Here is a 19755-nt window from a genome sequence, read left to right as displayed (position 1 = left end):
ATGAGGGCTATTTGCAGAGCAGTAATGGAAGTATCAAATGAGATTAAATTCTCTAAGGCCTTAAAATTCTGATTCTTCTTGCATTAGTTTTTAATTATGTAAAACCAGGAAAGAAGTATAAAATAACATGTGCCTTTCTATATCTTATTTAAAGTTCCACTTAAAAAAAAAAAATTTTTTTTTTTTGAGATGGGGGAGTTTTGCTCTGTCACCCAGGCTAGAATGCAGTGGTATGATCTCGGCTCACTGCAACCTCCACCTTCTGGGTTCAAGTGATTCTCCTGCCTCCACCTCCTGAATAGCTGGAACTACAGGCATGCACCACCACACCCAGCTCATCTTTTTGTATTTTTTTTAGATATAGGGTTTCACATGTTGGCCAGGCTGGTCTCGAACTCCTGACCTCAAGTGATTTGCCCTCCTCGGCCTCCCAAAGTCCTAGGATTACAGGCATGAACCATCACGCCTGGCATCTAAAGCTCCACTTAAAAAAAAAAAAAAGGAGATTTTTATAATTTAGGAAAATACAGAGACTAATTCACAGATACCCAGTATTAACTGTCAACACTATGTTATATTTGCTTCTGATTTTTTAATGAAAGAAATAAAACTATACAGATATGGCTGAAATCTCCTTTGTACCCTCTCCAATCTCCTTTCTCTCTTACTGCCCAGAAGCACTAATCATGAACTTGATGTTTTTCCAGCCTATGCCATAGTTCTAACTGACTTTTTCATTTAACACTTTTTAAAATCCATAAATGTTGATAAGCCAGTTAATTCAACTGCAATCTACTATTTGATTCATTCAATCACTAAGTCAACAATTATTTACTACTGAGTGCCTGCTAAGTGTCAGGCAGCTTGTCAGACAGTCTGGATTCAAGAGTGAAGTGAACTAAACACCAAAAAAAAATTTTTGCAATAGCAAATATAGCTCAAATAGTAGATATAATATATTCAATAACGATAAGTCCTAGGAGGAAAAAAGTAAAGCAGGGAAAGAAGATAAACCCATAGGAAGTGAGGTGTTTGGCATTTTAGTAATGTGGCCAGGCAATGTTTCACTGAGAAGAGTCTTTTTCAATATTGTCTGAAAGGAAATAAGGGGGCTGGCTAATGCTCTGGGGACAAGCATCCCAGGCAGAGGGAAGGGCAAGTACAAAGTGGAAGTAGGCCTAGCATGTCTGAAGAACAGTGAGGAGGCCAAGAGGCCAATATAAAGTGAACCAGGGACAGAACAGTAGGAGTGAGGTTGGGGAAATAACAGGTGTTCAAGATAGGGACAGATCAGACAGGTCAGAGTAACAACTTTGATCAAGTGAAAATACCACATTTATCTGCTGTTTTATCAATAGACATGTAAGTATTTGCAGTTGTATGCCATTAAAACAATGCTGCAATAACCAACCTTGTATATCTCACCATGTGCACATTTGAAGAAACTGTCTAGGGTACACACACTCAGAATCAGGTAACTGTGGAGTCTGTCTTGTCACAGTGCTCCCTGAATTGACTGTAAGCAATCACACTCCTACCAGTTTACTGGGGCTCCCTGTTACTACACGTTCTCACCAACACTCAAGACTATCAGGCTTTTTTAATTTCTGCCAATCTGAAGGACTCAAACAGTATCACACTGTGATATTCACTCACATAGTGGGTTCTGTGTGGAGGCCCTCCATTCTGCACTATTGGTTACATTTTTCTATCTGTGTATTAAATCCCTACAATTTTAATTACTAGGAAGTAGAAATAGTTTATTTCTATTGGCTATTCAGGATTACTCTTCTGGGAAATGCTTACTTGTTTTACTGCCCCATTTTCTACTGGGTTTCTTATTTATTTTGGGAATTATGTACATATTCTGGCTATAAATCCTACCAGCTACATATGTGGCAAATTATCTCCTCTCAAACTACAATTTCATCCATGGTGTCTTTTGACATACACAACTTTTTAAGTATGATATAGCCAAACATATCAAGGTGGCTATTTTTACTGCTGATTTGTGCACTGTGTTAAGAAACCTTTAATGCCTCCTATAAAGACAGCCTCCTACACTTCCTTCCAGTTTTAAGTCATTTTTCACATTCAGGCACATCCACCCAGAATAAGCAGAGATGACCTCTCAATCACTAAGGCACCCTCAAGACTCAACATGGCCCATGGGGCTGCCTGTCCTCACACACAGCCTTTCACTGCTGTGGCTGGGTCCCCATGCTGGTCATGGATCTGATGACTCCCCTTTCACATTCTGGAGCTCTACATAATTTCATATAGCATTTTTATGAACAAACACATCCATAAACAGATTTTTCACAGTGTTGTGTAGCATTATTTGCTCAATGTAAAATATGGAAGAAACCTACCTTTGGCCAAGTGCTCTTCAGAATAATGGCTCTCTTTCCATCACTGAGGGCATTTCTAAAAAGAAAAACAATTAAGTATTTTAAAATTTTCACTCTTTTATAGTAAAAGTATTATGTCTTGCATATGTGTACTCTGTGAATTTTCCATGTATGTTATCTAGTCAAAAGATAATTATAATTTTCAAAAATCCATATAATATACGTCCATTATAGGAAATTTGGAAAATACAGAAAAATAAGACAAAGGGAAAAAGACACCCAGAGTCACAATCACAACTACCCAGGAATAACTACTTTTAATATTTCTGAAGTATTTCTTCCACATATAGACATCGTATCTATGCATAACATTCTTATTTGTATATTCTTCTGTACTATTTCTGTAAGTCAGTAAGACTTCTGATTTCCAGATGTATCACTACCAGGTCTTTCACACAACACATCAGCTAAGCTACACTAAACAGAGCATGGAAGCTGGACCATAAGACCCGGGCTGGTCTAATTTAATCATTAATTTTCTTGGGGCTATTAGGAAGTTATTAACATCTCTGGGAAGTTATTACATCTGTAAAATGTGGATAATTCTGTTCTACACTGTTCTGAGGTAGATATTAAATTAGATACTACATTATTAAATGTACATTAATCACCTATCAAGTACTAACAGATCCATACCACAGTCTTATCAGTTTCCTGGATTCCTTATCTTCAATGACTTCCTCCTCTAGCCCAACTCAGCCACCAATCACTGCACCCCTGGAATTCAGCATCACTCAAAACTGTTCGAACTTGAAACTGTTCAAACACTGATTCAGGTATCCAAATCTCACTACAACCTTGCTTATCCCATTTTACTTGTTCAACTGTTCTTGTCTCCTCAAGGTACCCAACTCACTGACTTATTCACTGTGTTTTTTTAACCTAGATTAAGATTTGCTGGTTCATCATTTCACATTCATATTTATGCTAATTCACTCTTAAAAAGAGATTAAAAGGAAGAACAAAACTAGATAACTTATACTACCAGATATCAATACCTACTAGAAGGTTACATACAAAAAAAAAAACCAACTAGATAAGGATAGACAACCTGACCAACAAAATAAAGAAACTAGAAATGGATCCTTAAGCATAATCACCTGATTCATGACAAAGGTGATACTGCAGTGCATAGACAAAATATACTCTTTTAATAAATGGTGCTGGGTAAATTGGACATCCATATGCATCTCTTTTTTCTTTTCTTCTCTTTGAGAAAAGGTCTCACTCTGTCACCCAGGCTGGAGTGCAGTGCCAGTCCCTCTCACTACAGCCTTGACCTCACAGGCTTAAGTGCTCCTCCCACCTCAGCCTCCTCAGTAGCTGGGACTATAGGCACATGCCATTATACCTAGCTAATTTCTGGCTAATTTTTAAATTTTTTGTAGAGACAGGGTCCCACTATGTTGCCCAGGATGGTCTCAAACTCCTGGGCTCAAGCAATCCTCCTGCCTTGTCCTCCCAAAGTGTTGGTATTATAGGCATGAGCCACCACACCTGGTCCATATGAATCTTGAACACTACCTCACGCTAAATACAAACACCAGGTCCAGATGGACTGCAGATCTGTATATCAAAGTTAAACAATCACACCTTTAGATGAAACACAGAAAATCTGGTGACCTTTGAATAGGTAAAGACGATAAACAGAACACAATAAGAACTTATCACAAAGGAAAACACTGATAAACTGTACTATATTAAAATTAGTAACTTGTTTGTGAAAAGAAAACATCAACAGTGAAAAGGCAAGCCACTGAGTGTGAGAAGTTATTTGCAATACATATATCTGACCAATGACTCATATTCAGAATAGAAAACAAAAGAAAAACTCCTACAAATGAATAAGGCATTCAACTCAAGAGAAAAAACAGCAAAAGACCTTAACAGGCACTTCACAAAAGAGAATATCCAAATGGTCAATAACCTTATGAAAATCTGAAACATCCTTATTCAATTTATGAAAATGCAAATTATAATGACAGTGGCATACCAATACATACCCACCAGAATGTCTAAAATAAAAGATGAAAAATAATAAGTGTTGGTGAGGGCACAGAACTGAAACTCTCATATGCTACTGTAAGAGTACAAAATGATAACCACATAGGAAAGCTAAATGCATATAAGCATAACCTCTGTCCCAACAATTCCATTCCTTGATTATACACTCAACAGAAATGAATTCATACGTTCACAACAATACTATCTGTCAAAACCAAATACGAGAAGCTACCCAAATGCCCATCAACAATGGAATGGATAAAATGTGGTATATTCATGCAATGGATGAACACTTTACAACTTCATGCTACACAATATGGATCTCAAAAACGATGCTGAAAACCAAACATAAAAGAACACATAGTATAATATTTCATTTACATTGCACTAAAACAGGTAAAATTAACCACTGGAAGCCAGGATGGTAGTTATCCTGGGGGAGGAGGTAAGTCATGACTAGGAGGAGGAACAAGGGGATCTGCGTGCTGGTTACAGTTGTTTGACTTCTGAAAATTCCATCTATACACAACACTTGTATACTTTTCAGCATGTGTATTAAGACTTTCTTTAAAAGGATATAAGACAAAGTTGTCCTTCTGCTGATGTCTGAATTACAGCAGCCATCCTACATTCTGAGAGGACAGCCTGAGGACCAAGTCACACACTGAGGCTGGAAAAATCTGAGCCTCTGATGACACTGTTGAGCCACTGAATATACAAGCCTGGCGCCACCGTCTTCTGGAACTCTTGAATAAAGTAAGTTTTCTTTACCATTTAAACCAGTTGAATCAAGTTTCTGTTACCTACAGCCAAAAACATCCTAATCCATGGCACAACTCTTAGGCTCCACACTTGGGTCTCTCTTCCCAAATACCTTTAAAAGCTGCCTATGCCTTGGGAGGCCGAGGCGGGTAGATCACGAGGTCAAGAGTTCAAGACCAGCCTGGCCAAGACGGTGAAACCCATCTCTACTAAAAAACTAAAAAAATTAGCTGGGTAAAGTAGCAGGTGCCTGCAATCCCAGTTACTCGGGAGGCTGAGGCAGGAGAATCGCTTGAACCCGGACAGCAGAGTTTGCAATGAGCCAAGATCGCACCACTGTACTCCAGCCTGGGTGACAGAGTGACAGAGTGAGACTCCATCTCACACACACACACACACACACACACACACACACACACACACACACCAAAAACAAAAAACTGCCTATGCTAGCTGTCTCCATTTCCTCATTTCTCAACCCCATCTAACTGGCATCTGTTCCAAGCTTCCCACTGACAGCTTTCCCTATGGTTTATGAATGATGTCCATGTTGCCACATCCAAGTTCCATTGTAACTGGCTTCTCAGTAGCCAACAGACAGTGCTCACCACCCTTTCACTTACTTCTATGACACCATACAATACTACACTTAGTCTTTGTTCCACCTCTCTGGCCACCTTTTAATACTCTCCTGGGCAGGCTCATCCTTCTCTAATTGGCCATATGTGTTCAAGGCTCAATTCTGATTCCTCTCCTAGTCTCGGCCTAGGTTCTTTGTAGACCAGTGGGTCTCAACCTTAACTGCACATTAGTACCATCTGGGAAGCTCGTAGAAGCCCAATGTCCAAGCTTTACTCTAGATTAATTAAATCAGAATCTCTGGGGTGAGTGGTATTTTTCAAAGTTCGAGTGATTCCAATGTACAGTCCAGGCTAAGATACACTTCTCTAAGCAATCTCACCCACATCTACAACCTCAAATCATGGAGGCTAACTATCCCAAACACGTCTCCCGTCCAAACTCTCCCTTCAGTTCCAGACCCATGTAACTCACTACCTATACAACACTGCAGTTTGGATGTTTCAAAGGCACATTTTTTTTTTTTTTTATACAGAGTTTTGTTCTTGTTGCCCAGGCTGGAGTGCAATGGCGCAATTTTGGCTCACTGCAACTTCCGCCACCCAGGTTCAAACAATTCTCCTGCCTCAGTCTCCTGAGTAGGAGAGATTAGTAGCTGAGATTACAGGCACCTGCCTCCATGCCCAGCTAATTTTTGTATTTTTAGTAGAGACAGGGCTTCACCACGTTGGCCAGGCTGGTTTCGAACTCCTGACCTCAGGTGATCCTCCCGCCTCAGCCTCCCAAAGTGCTGGGATTACAGGCGTGAGCCACCACACCCAGCCTTCAAAGGCACTTCAATTCGGTATGTCCAAGAGTGAAGTCCAGTTCCACCTCCTACAAATTTATTCCTCTTCCGGCAATCCTGCTGTGAGTAGGCCCATAATCCATGACGTTGCTTAAGGCAGAAAGGTCACAACAGTTCCAACCACCTTCACTCTCACATTCCAACACCAACCATGAGCAACTTCTGTCAGCTTCCCCTCTAAACTCTTGAATCCTTCCACTTTTCCATTTCCACTGCTAATATTCTGCTCGAAGCCACCATAATCTCTGACCTAGACTACTCCAGCAGCCTCCTAACCTACATCCACACTACATCCCCTTCAGATCCATTCTCACCATGCTCGAATAATTTTTTTATTAAGGTATTAAAGTACTTCATCAAAGTATTAATCATGCTCTCCTAAGTTTAAAATCCTTTACTGTCTTTCTTACTGCTCTTAAGGGCCAAAAGCCTTAACACAGCCTACAAGAACCTCCTTGGCTTAGCCTCTGACCATATTCCCCTCTACTCTATATATTTAGGCCATCTAGCAATTATCAGTTCCACAAATGCAACACACTCCTTCCCACTACAGGCCTTCACAATGCCGGCCCACTGTCTGAAACACAGAGGCTGTTTTTGCTAATTTCTGACATTATCCATCAACAGAACCCCAATATTTGTTGAATTAATGATGATTACTTATTATAATATACAGTACCACAAACAGTATTGTTATAATAGCACATATTATAAATATCACAATATCTATAGGTACATGAATGCAATTAATATTAATACTAATAAAATTTCACATTTACTGGCATATGGCCACAGCCTACAACTAAGGCAAAGTGGGCATAGTCAATTTACATGATGCTATTGCTTATCCAGACCACTGCAGCTCACGGTCTAAATAATCAGGTTTGACTTTTCGTAATAGTAATTCCCTGCACAAGAGATGTATGAAAATGGGACAAGACTCGAGATGCAAATGGTTATTTACTCTAGAAGACTGTGTGACATGGTGAGAGTATTAAACAGAGTAAGAAACAGTTCTAGCCCAGCTGCTGAACTTATTATTCTTACATGGGGAAGTGTTTTTATTTCTCCAGACCCTCCCCATTACTTCACATAAAACATGCTACATTTTGTCCTGGAAGATAATGTTTGTGAAGAATACTTATTCCAGGGTGGACGCGGTGGCTCAGGCCTGTAATCCCAGCACTTTGGGAGGCCAAGGCGGGCGAATAACGAGGTCAGGAGATCAAGACCATCCTGGTCATGGTGAAACCCTGTCTCTACTAAAATACAAAAAATAAGCCGGGCGTGATGGTGCGTGCCTGTAGTCTTAGCTACTCAGGAGGCTGAGGCAGGGGAATCGCTTGAACTTGGGAGACAGAGGTTGCAGTGAGCCGAATCGTGCCACTGCACCCCAGCCTGGCAACAGGGCAGGACCCCATGTCAAATAAAAATAAAAATAAAAAAAGAACACTTATTCCCTCTCCCCTAGTTTCCATGTGGATTTGCTAGACTAATTATTTCTGAACTCTTTCCTCTCCCCACTCTTCACTAACATCCCCAGATGATGAATAATTTATCTAATGGTGAGGGAAGGACACTAATCATACATGGCTTCACCTCTTCATTTTCTCACTCTGGAATCTTTTCAGATGCAGTCTCACTCTACCACCGAGGCTGAGAGAGCAGTGGTGCAATCTCAGCTCACTGCAATCTCCACCTCCCGGATTCAAGCGATTGTCCTGTGTCAGCCTCCCAAGTAGCTGGGACTGTAGGCGCCTGCCACCATGCCTGGCTAACTTTTGTATTTTTAGTAGAGACAGGGTTTCACCATGTTTGCCAGGTTAGTCTTGAACTCCTGACCTCAAGTGATCCATCCGCCTTGGTCTACCAAAGTGCTGGGAATACAGGCATGAACCACTGCACCCGGTCTCACTCTTTGGAATCCAAAACAGCAGATTCCCTTTTCTTCTAGGCTTAAAGTTCCCAAGGGCCCAGTTCTGTCTGACTGTGGGTGAATTAGCAAAAGTAATTGCACGTTTTGCCATTACTTCTTAAAAACCGCAATTACTTTTGCACCAACCAATCGGTAACCAGGACCGACTATCAGACTTAAGGCCTGTTCTCCAATTGCGTCAGTAATAAAGCCAATATTTGATCACGATTTGCCTGCTTTTGCATCCATATTTAAACAGATTCTGGATTTGGAAGGGAAAGGAGATGCTATTTACTGACTCTCTCAAACCATACCAAAAAAAGTATGCAAGAATTTTGCAAGCCATATAAAGGATATTGCTTTTTTCCTCAATTATAATTACTTTCAGGACCTGACCAGATCAATAAAGAAATAACAACTGGCTGGGCACAGTGGCTCATGCCTGTAATCCCAGCACTTTGGGAGGCCGAGGCAGGCGGATCATGAGGTCAAGAGATTGAGACCATCCTGGCCATCATGGTGAAACCCTGTCTCTACTAAAAACACAAAAATTAGCTGGGCATGGTGGCACATGCCTGCAATCCCAGCTACTCGGGAGGCTAAGGCAGCAGAATCGCTTAAACCCAGGAGGTTGCAGTGAGCCGAAATCGCGCCACTGCACTGCAGTCTGGGCAACAGAGAGACTCTGTAAAAAAAAAAAGAATAAAGAAAAGAAATAACAACTACTCTCCAAGTTTCCAGATCTTCCAATTAAGGAACAAAAGCAAGATTCAGGTATCATGGTCACTCACTGACAAATATGCAGTAAGTAATAACCATGGACTGAATAAATATACATTTTAAATCAAAAGTTAGTATCTGAAATTAAAATGATATATGTTCCTTCATTCAACTGAGTAAAAGAAATTTACCAGAAATGTATCCTACAGATATATTTGAACCTGAGTGTAAAACATAAAAAGGTAATCACTGCATAGGTGTATATAATTTTTAAAATGGAAATCTACATACTAATTCAATCTGTAATTTAACATTGTAAATTGAATAATCTATATGCTAATATAAACTAAGTATATATATATAAACTATATACTAATACGAACTAAGAGATTATATGGGCAATCCATTCAGTAAACCACTGTGCAGCCATGAAGAACTAGGTACGTCTCTAAATACAGATCCACAACAAGCTCCAAGATTTAAATATTAAAAAAAGCAAGATGTACAACAGTGTACGTAGTGTTCCTACCCGTTAAAGAAAACAGACATACGCATTACATTAAACCAAATAAAACTGCACTGCCTATATTGTGACTTACAAAAATGACAATTTCATTTGGTTCAACCTAAGTGCTTGTATAGGCATAAAATATTACGGAATACACAAGGATCTGAAGAGATGACTCAGAGGATGGGTCTGAGCTGGGTGAGTGTCCAGTGTGCCCTTTACTACTCTGTGGCTTACCATGCGCATTTGTTACCGTTTTTCTTAAAAAGGGGGTACACCCAAAGAAGACTGAGAAAAGTAAATGTTTTCTTCAAAAGCAAATTCAGTTGCTTCTAAGTAAAAATAAAGACACCACACCAGCAAGAAGAGCGAGGAATAATTCACCAAACCAACACACACACAAAAGAATTTGTGAAATTCTCAAAGAAACATACAGTGCTTTCTACCTCTGGTCTTGGAGAAATTTAGGGAAAAAAAGCGAGAGAGGAGTCAGTTAAAGTCTGTCTGTCTGCTACCAATCACAGTTGGGATCTGATGAAAGGCAGTATCATGTGTGGGTAAATACTTAAATGAATACCAAAAGTTCAAGTAAACACCAAGTTTAAAAATACATGATTTTCCAAAGCAATTCAAAAACCATTCAAGCTAAATGTTCCCTTTCTCCAATTAACATTTCCCCTTACACAGTTCATCATATCCCACCAAAGAATCTGAATTTTCCACAAGTCCCACAAGAATGAATTGAACAGAAAAGGGCAAAGCCTGATCATGTACATTACATAAGCTGCTGGAAATGCAGAAGGTACAGATATGCCTGATTCCTCTCTCTAGATTCTTGGACTGAGAAGTTCTGATTGCTTCAATTACAACGATCACTCTCAAACGCCCTATAGTTACCAACTCGTATTTGAAAAGTACACTTTGAGAAGGACCAGAATAAAACAGACATCTCATCTTCTAAGCCAGGTTTCCTGCGATGAACACATTCCTCAACGTGAAGATCTGAACGGGAGAGGTTGAGGCAGGAGTGGGGGTGCAGGAGGCAGCGCAGTCCCCCATCCCTGCCTCACTCCATCTCCTGCATTTTCCAAGCGCAACATTCACAGGCCCAGAGGGGTTTTGAAAGGCTCTTGGCCTAACTTATTTATATTCACCCAAAGGTGGTTGGATTTACAAACTGCACACTATGCTGGCATTACAATCATCACTGCCACTGCCACCTTGACCATGTTTGAATGAAGCATCTGTTTTCCCACATACATCTCACTCAGTCTTCCCCACACACTTCACCCTTCTTCAACTGGTCTTAAAATACTTGTATTTCTCTTTTCAAGATCACTGTTCACTATTTTATCCTTGATGTTTAGTGGTCACTGTTTTTGTTCTTCTTTTGTTCCTTTTATCATGTGCATTTTTAATTACATTTTGTTTTACTTTTTATCAAATATTTCAAGTACACATAAAAGTACAGAGAATAACATTAACAAAATGAACAACTATGTGCCAACGGCATACCACCTTAACAAGAAATGAACATTTTGCCATATTTACTTCAGCTCTTTTGGTAGTATTTTGTTACAGTTGACATCACTGTGAACCATCCCTCCCAACTCCAATCCCCTTTCCCTCCTTCTCTCCCCAGACACTCTCTGTGTGTTTAACATGCCCATGCATTTTAAAACATTTTTAATACACAGTCTGTATATATGCATATTGTTTTGCATGTTTTTAAACATTAATAAATGGCATCACAGTGTACAAATCATTCTGCAACTTGCTTTTTCACTCAACATTGCATTCATTTTAACTGCCATATAGAATTCCATTGTATGAATATACCATAGTTATCCATTCCCCTATCGATGGCCATTTAGGTCGTCTCCATTTCTTTACTCTTACAAACAGTGCTATCATGAAGGCTTGTACGTATCTTCTTGGGTACACATTTGAGAGTTCAGAGGATATGAGCCCAGAAGTGGGCTGCAGAGTATGCACATCTTCACCTTGTCAAATTGCTCTCCAAAGTGATTGTACCAATTTATACTTTCTCCAGTTGAATATGAGAGTTTCTTTTGTTCCACATCCTCTCAAACACTTGGTATTATGAAATTTTTAAGCTTTTGTCCATCTGATGGGTATAAAAGAGAAACTCATAGTTTTTAATCTACATGTCCTGGAAGGATAATCATTTCCTCACAAACATTTATTGACTATTTGGACCATTTACTTTTTAATTTTTTTCGACTTTCACATTCCCTTTTATCCTACCACCACCTTCCCATAGTAATTAATAGTAGAGACTCTACATCCAGGCTGCCTGGGTTCAAATTCTGTCTCCATCATATCCACCTAGTGTCCTCAGACACTTCGCTATGCCTCAGTTTCATCATCCATAAAGAGGCAGTAGCACCTACCTCACACAGTTGTGAGGATTTTACGAATATACATTAAGTGCTCAGAACAGTGACAACAATGTTGTAAGATATAGTATTATTATTTTTACCCTTTAAGATATTAATCTCGCCAAAGTTCTCTTTTTTAAATTGAATCTCTTTTTCATTTAAAGTTTCAACTTATATTCTCTAAGCTTTTAGGATAAATTATTTTAGAAGTTTTAGCATTCAAGACTTTAATCCTTTTATTCCTTTCTTTTCAAGTATTAAATTGTCCCATTTCCGTTCTCTTTGGACATCTCAATTCTTGCTTCAATGACAGCAGAGAAGCCTGACCTTGCAGAACAGCTGAGGAGTGCATCCTCACCAAATGGGGAGGGTAGATGCTTTACCCCCAGCTGTCCCTGCAGCTGCTCAGCCAGATTTCCACAGCAGATCCAGCATCCCTCTGCTTGAGAGCTTCAAAACGTCTCAACCTTAGTAACTCAGATAAAAGTCTTTCTCAGGCATGGGTCCTCCTGTGTCAATGGCACATCTGAATTACTGGCAATGTGGTTCTTTCCTTAAGTCACACCATCTAGTCACCTGAGTAGGAGTTATATATACTATGGACTCTGAAAACGTTATCCCTACATCACTGAGCAAATCATATAGACAATGTGTGAGGAGGCAGGAAACACCAGCAAAACCAGTGTGGTAAAACACTGTGCATTAAATAGGCATCCAATATGGTGATTGCCTAGCAAGAAACATAGGGCTCTCAATGCTGCTGACCTGGCACTAGTGAAATGTAGATGGTATTAAACCACAAGCTAGACCATCAGCAAGGAGGTACAAGGATAGATCCGAAAGCTGCTCTTGGCCTTTACCTCACCAAGCTACCTGGCTCCTGTACTTCTACTTTGATTCACCTCCTGTTGCAGCAGGGTATTAGAAGGATCTTCCTTGTATGTCTAGCATTCAACACTCATGAAAGAGAGCAGAAACACCCTGGTTTGCCTCTCAGCTCTCAGAGGTGGAAAAGCAGATAACCTTCTGCCAGGCAATTATTTCAGATAGGTGCCTCGATTTTCACTAGAGGCTAGCCAAGTTGCCAACCTATTCATCTGATCTTGAAAGCATACAAATTCACCTTCAAACAGCACAAAATAAATGCAATTCTGGACCTAGCCAGAGGCAATAACCTAAAGACATTTGCAGCTCATTTCTTGTCAGAACCCGTTGAGGACAGTGGTATTGATGGAAGACTGTGTCAAGCCCATCCATTCCTCTAGTCTAGATAGCCTCGGTTTATCCACGGCTTAAGCCATCTAAAAGCTGCATAACGTTAATACAGCGGTATTCTCCAAGGTGGTGATTTTTATTTTCTTCTTTTTAAACTCTTGTATTTTCCAAATTTTCTACCATGAGAATGTTTTCTGTTTACAATAAAAGAAAAACACAATAAATGTTATTTTTAAAGCTACATACTTAGCATACACTACCTTCCCCACTCCCACCCTCCCGAACAAGTGCTTTCACTGAAAAACAACTGATGGCAGACTGTCAGCTTTCACGAGAAAACTTTACAAAAAAACGTATTTGTGAAACCCAAAACTGTGCTTTCAGGGAGTTTTTTGTTATGCATAAGAATACTGCTGAGATTATTCTCTAATCCATCACTCAATCAATATTACAGGCCAACTTATTTCAAAACTAAACACTAGGAAAACTGTTTCACCTGAGCAATTGGTGTCCTGTTTCTTTATGGACAATAAGAATTAAGTAACTTGTCAAGTTTCCCCTTTTCATTTTGGCAGCTGAAAGTCAGAGGCAAATATGAATTATAACTAATATCTCTGCAGGACCTTATGCCTATGTAGCTTTGTTTTGAGGATCCCAGATTCCAACTTCATTTTCTGGTGTGTTCTCTTTTGAATATTCTTCTACTGTGTGGATGTATTCTTGAATCCAACCTATACCCTTCTTATGGTAAGGCAGGACAAAATTAAATATAATAGTCTACCTGCTCAATATTAATGCTTATAATTTATGTCCTAAAAATTTTATACTGGGGAATAAAATCATAGTGCAGTATCTTTCTCAACCTTTCTTGGCTAATAATTAAAAACTCAGTTCAAATTCAATATAAGAAACTAGAAATTAATTATGATCCCATTCTCATACTATTAAATTTCTTTGCTTTTTTCCACTTATGAAGGACATTTACTTAATTTTTTATAGCAGGATAAACAGAGAAAAAATGAAAATGCTTCTTTTATACTATACAGATTAATTAGCAAAGGATAAAGAGGTAACACAGGTATCATAAACACAGACTTTGACATCATCGTTAAAATCTGCGTTCAGATCTTGGTATCACTATTTACTAGTGCTCAAGTTGGTCATGTAAAATATGGAGTATAACATTACCTACCTATTATGGGTGCTGTGAGAACTAAATAACATATGCAAAGCACTTAAAATAATGTTTAACATATGTCTGCACTCAATCAGAAAAGCTGTTGCTGTCACTGTTGTTATTATACATAAAGCCTAAAAGTACTCTTTTAAGCACTTAGGTATTTCTGCCAAAGAACTATTCAAGGATTTTCTTGTATACCTGCAAAACAAAAATGTTTCCCAAAAATGGGTATTTAGCAAAATAATTCAGTGATTGAGATACTTTAACCAACTTACCTATACTGTCCAGTACGAAGAAAACAAAGAGCTCGGTTACCATAAAGAAGGTGGTTGTCAGGTCTTAAAAAGACACAATGTTTAGTCAGTAAAGCACATTACACACGAAACAAATAAAAATCACACAGAAATCATAAGGCATGAGAAAACTTTTTTAAACTTTTACATCTGTGTGGCAAAGCAAAAAAAATACAGGACCTAGAGGCTTAACTGGCTAAGTCCCAGTTCCTTCACTTCCTACCTAAGTAACTTTATTTGAACCAATCTAAACTTCCCTATATTCAAAATGAAGATAACTCTAGTTGCTCTAACTCATAGGGCTGTTGTGAGGATCAAACGAGACATATTAAAGAGCTAGCCAACGGCAGAGTAACTCTACAGGATGGCATTACTTATACAAGAGTCAGGACTATGTTGTTTTGACAAAGAACTGAGAAAGGAAGTCTACAGTACCTGCAAATTAAAATAGCTTCATCTGAACTTTTGTTTTTTAGTTTTATCTAACTATATGCGGTGAAATGTATCTCCCTTTCCTCCACTTCTTCCTCAAAAGAATAGGGCAGCAGCCTTTCAAGGTGGCACACTAACTGGATTCCCTCATTCCCTGTGGAGATGGGCAAGGGAGGAGGCAGCAGTGACTACGGAGCACCCTCCAAAGGCTGGTACAGTATCAGGTGGCCAGCTGAGACAACAGGGGCAGAGTTATGAGGCACATCTGGAGGAGAGCTACAAAACTATAGCAGCTGAGTAAAGAGAAGACAAGGAAGAGAGCATGTATACATCTCTCAATTATCCTGTATAAGTTCCCTCTTAGCAAAAAACCCTGAATGGGTGGCATCTTAAGTATTAGAACTAACCCTTTTTGACCAGTTAATAATTTGGGAGGACTTGGTTGATGGCAAAATAAGAACAAGACAAAAGAGATAACTCTGTACTGGAAAGTTTTAAAGAAAACAAAAGAGGGCAGAACCAAATTCACAATTTTGCCTGACTTGCTTGAATGATGCTACTAGATTAGGTTCATATACCCAAGTCATCTCCAATGCTTCTAATGCCCAAAGATGAGAAAATTTATTCTGCATAATAAGTTGGAAGATATTTTCTAATTCTTCATCTAGTTTTTATTTCTTCTGACTACCATTCTAACTTGATCTGCCACAGAAACAGTATTTCTTTGTTCTATTTTGCTCTTACCTATATTCAATGGCTCTGGTGTAATAGATAATAGCTATATCAAATCTTTCTTTGGAAAACTCTTCATTTCCTTTCATTTTCATTAGTTCTCCTTGCTGAGAAACCAAGGTGAAAGAAGACCCATGAATTAGCTCCAAAGACAATCAAGAACCCAATACCTAGGAAAAATGGATCCGGGTTTCTATCTTGGATATCAGAAATAACCTAGGGGATAATTTATGTAGAAAATGAGATTACAATACCCAGTATTTTGTTATATATATATATACATATATATATACACACACATATATATTTTATATATCTACTCAATATTTTGTTATATATATATTTACACACATATATATGTATATATATACACACACACATATATGTATGTACCTATTTTTTAGAGACAGGGTCTCACTGTGTCACACAGGTTGGAGGGCAATGGCACAATCACAGCTCACTGCAGCCTTGAACTCCCAGGCCCAAGGGATCCTCCCATCTCAGTCTCCCAATAGCTAGGACTGCAAGTGCATCCCACCATGCCGAACTAATTTTTGAAAATTTTTTGTAGAGATGAGGTCTTGCTATGTTGCCCAAGCTGGTCTTGAACTTCTGACCTCAGGTAATCCTCCCACCGTGTCCTCCCAAAGTGCTGGGATTACAGGCGTGAGTCACCATGCACAGCCCTGATATATATATTTAAATAAACCTGTCTCAAATGACTCAACACTAACTTTGTTAAAGAATAATAAAAACTAAACAAAACCATCACATTATGAATACTCACTCATATTTTTGTGCAGTATTTTGTAGACCCACTTTTAAATATACCTTATCAATAAAGTAATAAAACTAAAAAATAGATGCAAAGTAGAATTTTAACTTTAGGTTAGCAAATGTGGTATTATTCAAGAAGCCTTAATGCCTAAAAACATATATAAATCAATAATATAGAGGCAACACTGATTAGATTAAGTGTAAGACATGAGGTGACAGGTTAACGAGAATATATATGAAAGGTGCTAGAGACAGAACTAAAACTTCACTCAATTCTTTTTAATAAATAAACTAAAATAAACCACATCATATCAATGGCATTAGGGAATTCAACAGAACATTATATATGTCCCCAAATTCCTTTTTTAAAATTGAGTTAAAATCGTATTTCCTTGAGTGAATAGCGTAGCATGTGAATTACATCTCAGCTGTTACCAAGGAAAATTATATTTCTTCAACTCATTAAAGACTTTAGTTTTTAAAAATCAAATTTTCACTTTCAATGAGTGGTTTTTTAATCATTTGAAAATTCTGATAAAGATATTAGTTCTTCATCTTCAAAAATAAATTCCAAATCAGAATCTATTAAAATCTCCCCCTCAACATAACAAACCTGCACCATATGTACATGTACCCCCGAACTTAAAGTAGAATAAATAAATTTAAAAATAAAATAAAATAGACAGGGAACTGGTAAAATCCTTGCAATAGATATATAAATAAAATTTTAGTCCTGGAAAAAAAAAATTTCCCCCTCAAACATGTCATCCAATTTTATGAATTGTATGTTGTAAGCAGTTTTATTAAGTTCCTCTGAGTATTAAAAGGTCTAATGGGCAAATCTTAAAATGTATTTACAATATTCATTCTCACCTCTATACAATCCATACAACTTTGGGTTTTAAGTTCTTCAAGCAAATTGCAGTCTTCTACTACAATTTTAATTATGTGGTACTTGTCTAAGTTTTATTTTTAGGAAAGAGCAAGAGAGAACATTTGTTAAAAAAAATTGGTATTGATAATATTTGAATTCTTAAGTTACGTGAGTTCATAAAAGTCCTATATTATTATTCTTTCTAAATAGCACGTTTCTTGTAACCTTTTATGTGTATTAAATAACATAGTAAAAAAAAACTAATAAAATGTTGCAGCAAACATCAGAGTTATTTCTTGCTGTGACTCTAATCTCAGTTTTTACTAGCAATAAAAACTCTTGTTTATTATTATATTAGTTGCAATTGTATTTACAATAAATGCTCTGTCATAACATATTCCAAACAGGCCACATAATTACTTAAGTCAATTCAATAAACATTGTCAAGTATGTATGGTGTACCATGCACAATATTCAATAAAAATGAATGAAAATAAAAACCTGTAAAACTACTTTCTACAATATATTTCATATATAGGTTGAGTATCTCTTACTCAAAATGCTTGGGATCAGAAGTGTTTTGGATTTTGGATAATTTTGGATTTTGGAATACTTGCATTATACTGGGTGAGCATCCCAAGTCTAAAATCTCAAAACGTTCCAATGAGCATTTCCTTTGAGTGTCATAGCGAAGCTCAAAAAGCTTCAAATTTTTGGAGCATTTCAGCTTTTGGATTTTTGATGCTCAATCTATCTTAAATAAATAATTTCAAATGTCTTTATTCGGTATTTTGATTCTCATGAGTAAATATTACAATAAGAAGTTATTTGAAACACTATTCTTATAAAAATTTAATAAGCTAAGATGCAGTAAGTAACCAAAGTTTATCAGGCCTCATTTTCTATATTGCAAGCCATTATATAAAAAGGATGTTTTAAAGCGGAAAAAAAAAATTACTGCAACAAAACTATAGCTAAGCCTCTAGCCAAACATATTCATTTCTAAAGTGAGAGAAGCACCTACAATTTAAGATTTAATAAAGGACCTAGGAAAGTCACCAAATAAAGAAATTCTAAGGGACAGAGTAAGATTACAAGGAGGAAAACCCGGGCTTTGAGATCAGAAAGATCTGACTTATTTAGTCTTTTTTTTTTTTTTTTTTTTTTTTGAGACGGAGTTTCGCTCTTGATACCCAGGCTGGAGTGCAATGGCGCGATCTCGGCTCACCGCAACCTCCGCCTCCTGGGTTCAGGCAATTCTCCTGCCTCAGCCTCCTGAGTAGCTGGGATTACAGACACGCGCCACCGTGCCCAGCTAATTTTTTGTATTAGTAGAGACGGGGTTTCACCATGTTGACCAGATGGTCTCGATCTCTTGACCTCGTGATCCACCCGCCTCGGCCTCCCAAAGTGCTGGGATTACAGGCTTGAGCCACCGCGCCCGGCCTGGTCTTATCTACTACTTACTAGACTGCAGAAGTAACACTTAACCTCTCAAAGTCAGTGTGCTCACTGCTAAAATAAAGATAATAGCAGCCACCTTGCAAAGCTATTTTAAAGAAAATGGCACGTAAAAAATCAGCTGTAAGCCTAAAGAAGTATGCCAAATACGAGATACTGCTTCTCTACTTCCACCATAAAAGCTAGCTTATAATTAAGGGCCTCCAAAACAATGAAGAGTAATACACTCCCATGTCTAATAAACCCATGAGAAAGATGTGTCTTCATTTAATTCCTTTCTAGGATTTAAGTCAATAGTGCAAAATTTGCCTTTATCTCAGCAGAGATGGCAAATCATTGGTCATCATCTACTTAAAAGTCAAACTGGCCGGGCGCAGTGGCTCACACCTATAATCCTAGAACTTTGGGAGGCCAAGGCGGGCGGATCACCTAAGGTTAGGAGTTTGAGACCAGCCTGGCCAACATGGAGAAACCCCATCTCTACTAAAAATACAAAATTAGCCGAGTGTGGTGGTGCGTGCCTGTGATCCCAGTAGCCGAGCGTGGTGGTGTGTGCCTGTAGTCCCAGCTACTCGGGAGCTGAGGGAGGAGAATCGCTTGCACCCGGGAGGCGGAGGCTGCAGTGAGCCGAGATCGCACCATC

At 38.4% G+C, this 19755-nt stretch overlaps 1 protein-coding gene across 7 annotated transcripts in view; it reads right to left on the bottom strand.

Annotated features, from left to right (window-relative positions):
* Positions 1-19755, bottom strand: part of TTC3 (tetratricopeptide repeat domain 3) — a 126800-nt gene that overhangs the window by 89303 nt on the left and 17742 nt on the right. For 3 of the 7 annotated variants that reach the window (XM_012445608.3, XM_012445597.3, XM_021669461.2), the window contains exons 8-11: positions 17651-17736; positions 16013-16107; positions 14819-14881; positions 2373-2427 (exon numbers count right to left, since the gene is read on the bottom strand). In XM_012445608.3, the coding sequence (XP_012301031.2) occupies positions 2373-2427; positions 14819-14881; positions 16013-16107; positions 17651-17736 (299 nt within the window). Of the gene's footprint in view, positions 1-2372; positions 2428-11585; positions 13283-13323; positions 13477-14818; positions 14882-16012; positions 16108-17650; positions 17737-19755 lie in introns of those variants that run through there. The other 4 variants (XM_064380145.1, XM_012445617.3, XM_012445625.3 and 1 more) reach the window with 4 other exon arrangements.

The sequence above is a fragment of the Aotus nancymaae genome, unplaced genomic scaffold (assembly GCF_030222135.1).
Source record: "Aotus nancymaae isolate 86718 unplaced genomic scaffold, 86718_ANA_hifiasm-v0.15.2.pri h1tg000022l_1, whole genome shotgun sequence".
NCBI classification, from domain to species: Eukaryota; Metazoa; Chordata; class Mammalia; order Primates; family Aotidae; genus Aotus; species Aotus nancymaae.
Note: the sequence above shows the minus strand (reverse complement) of the source record. Positions and strands in the feature narration are given on the sequence as shown.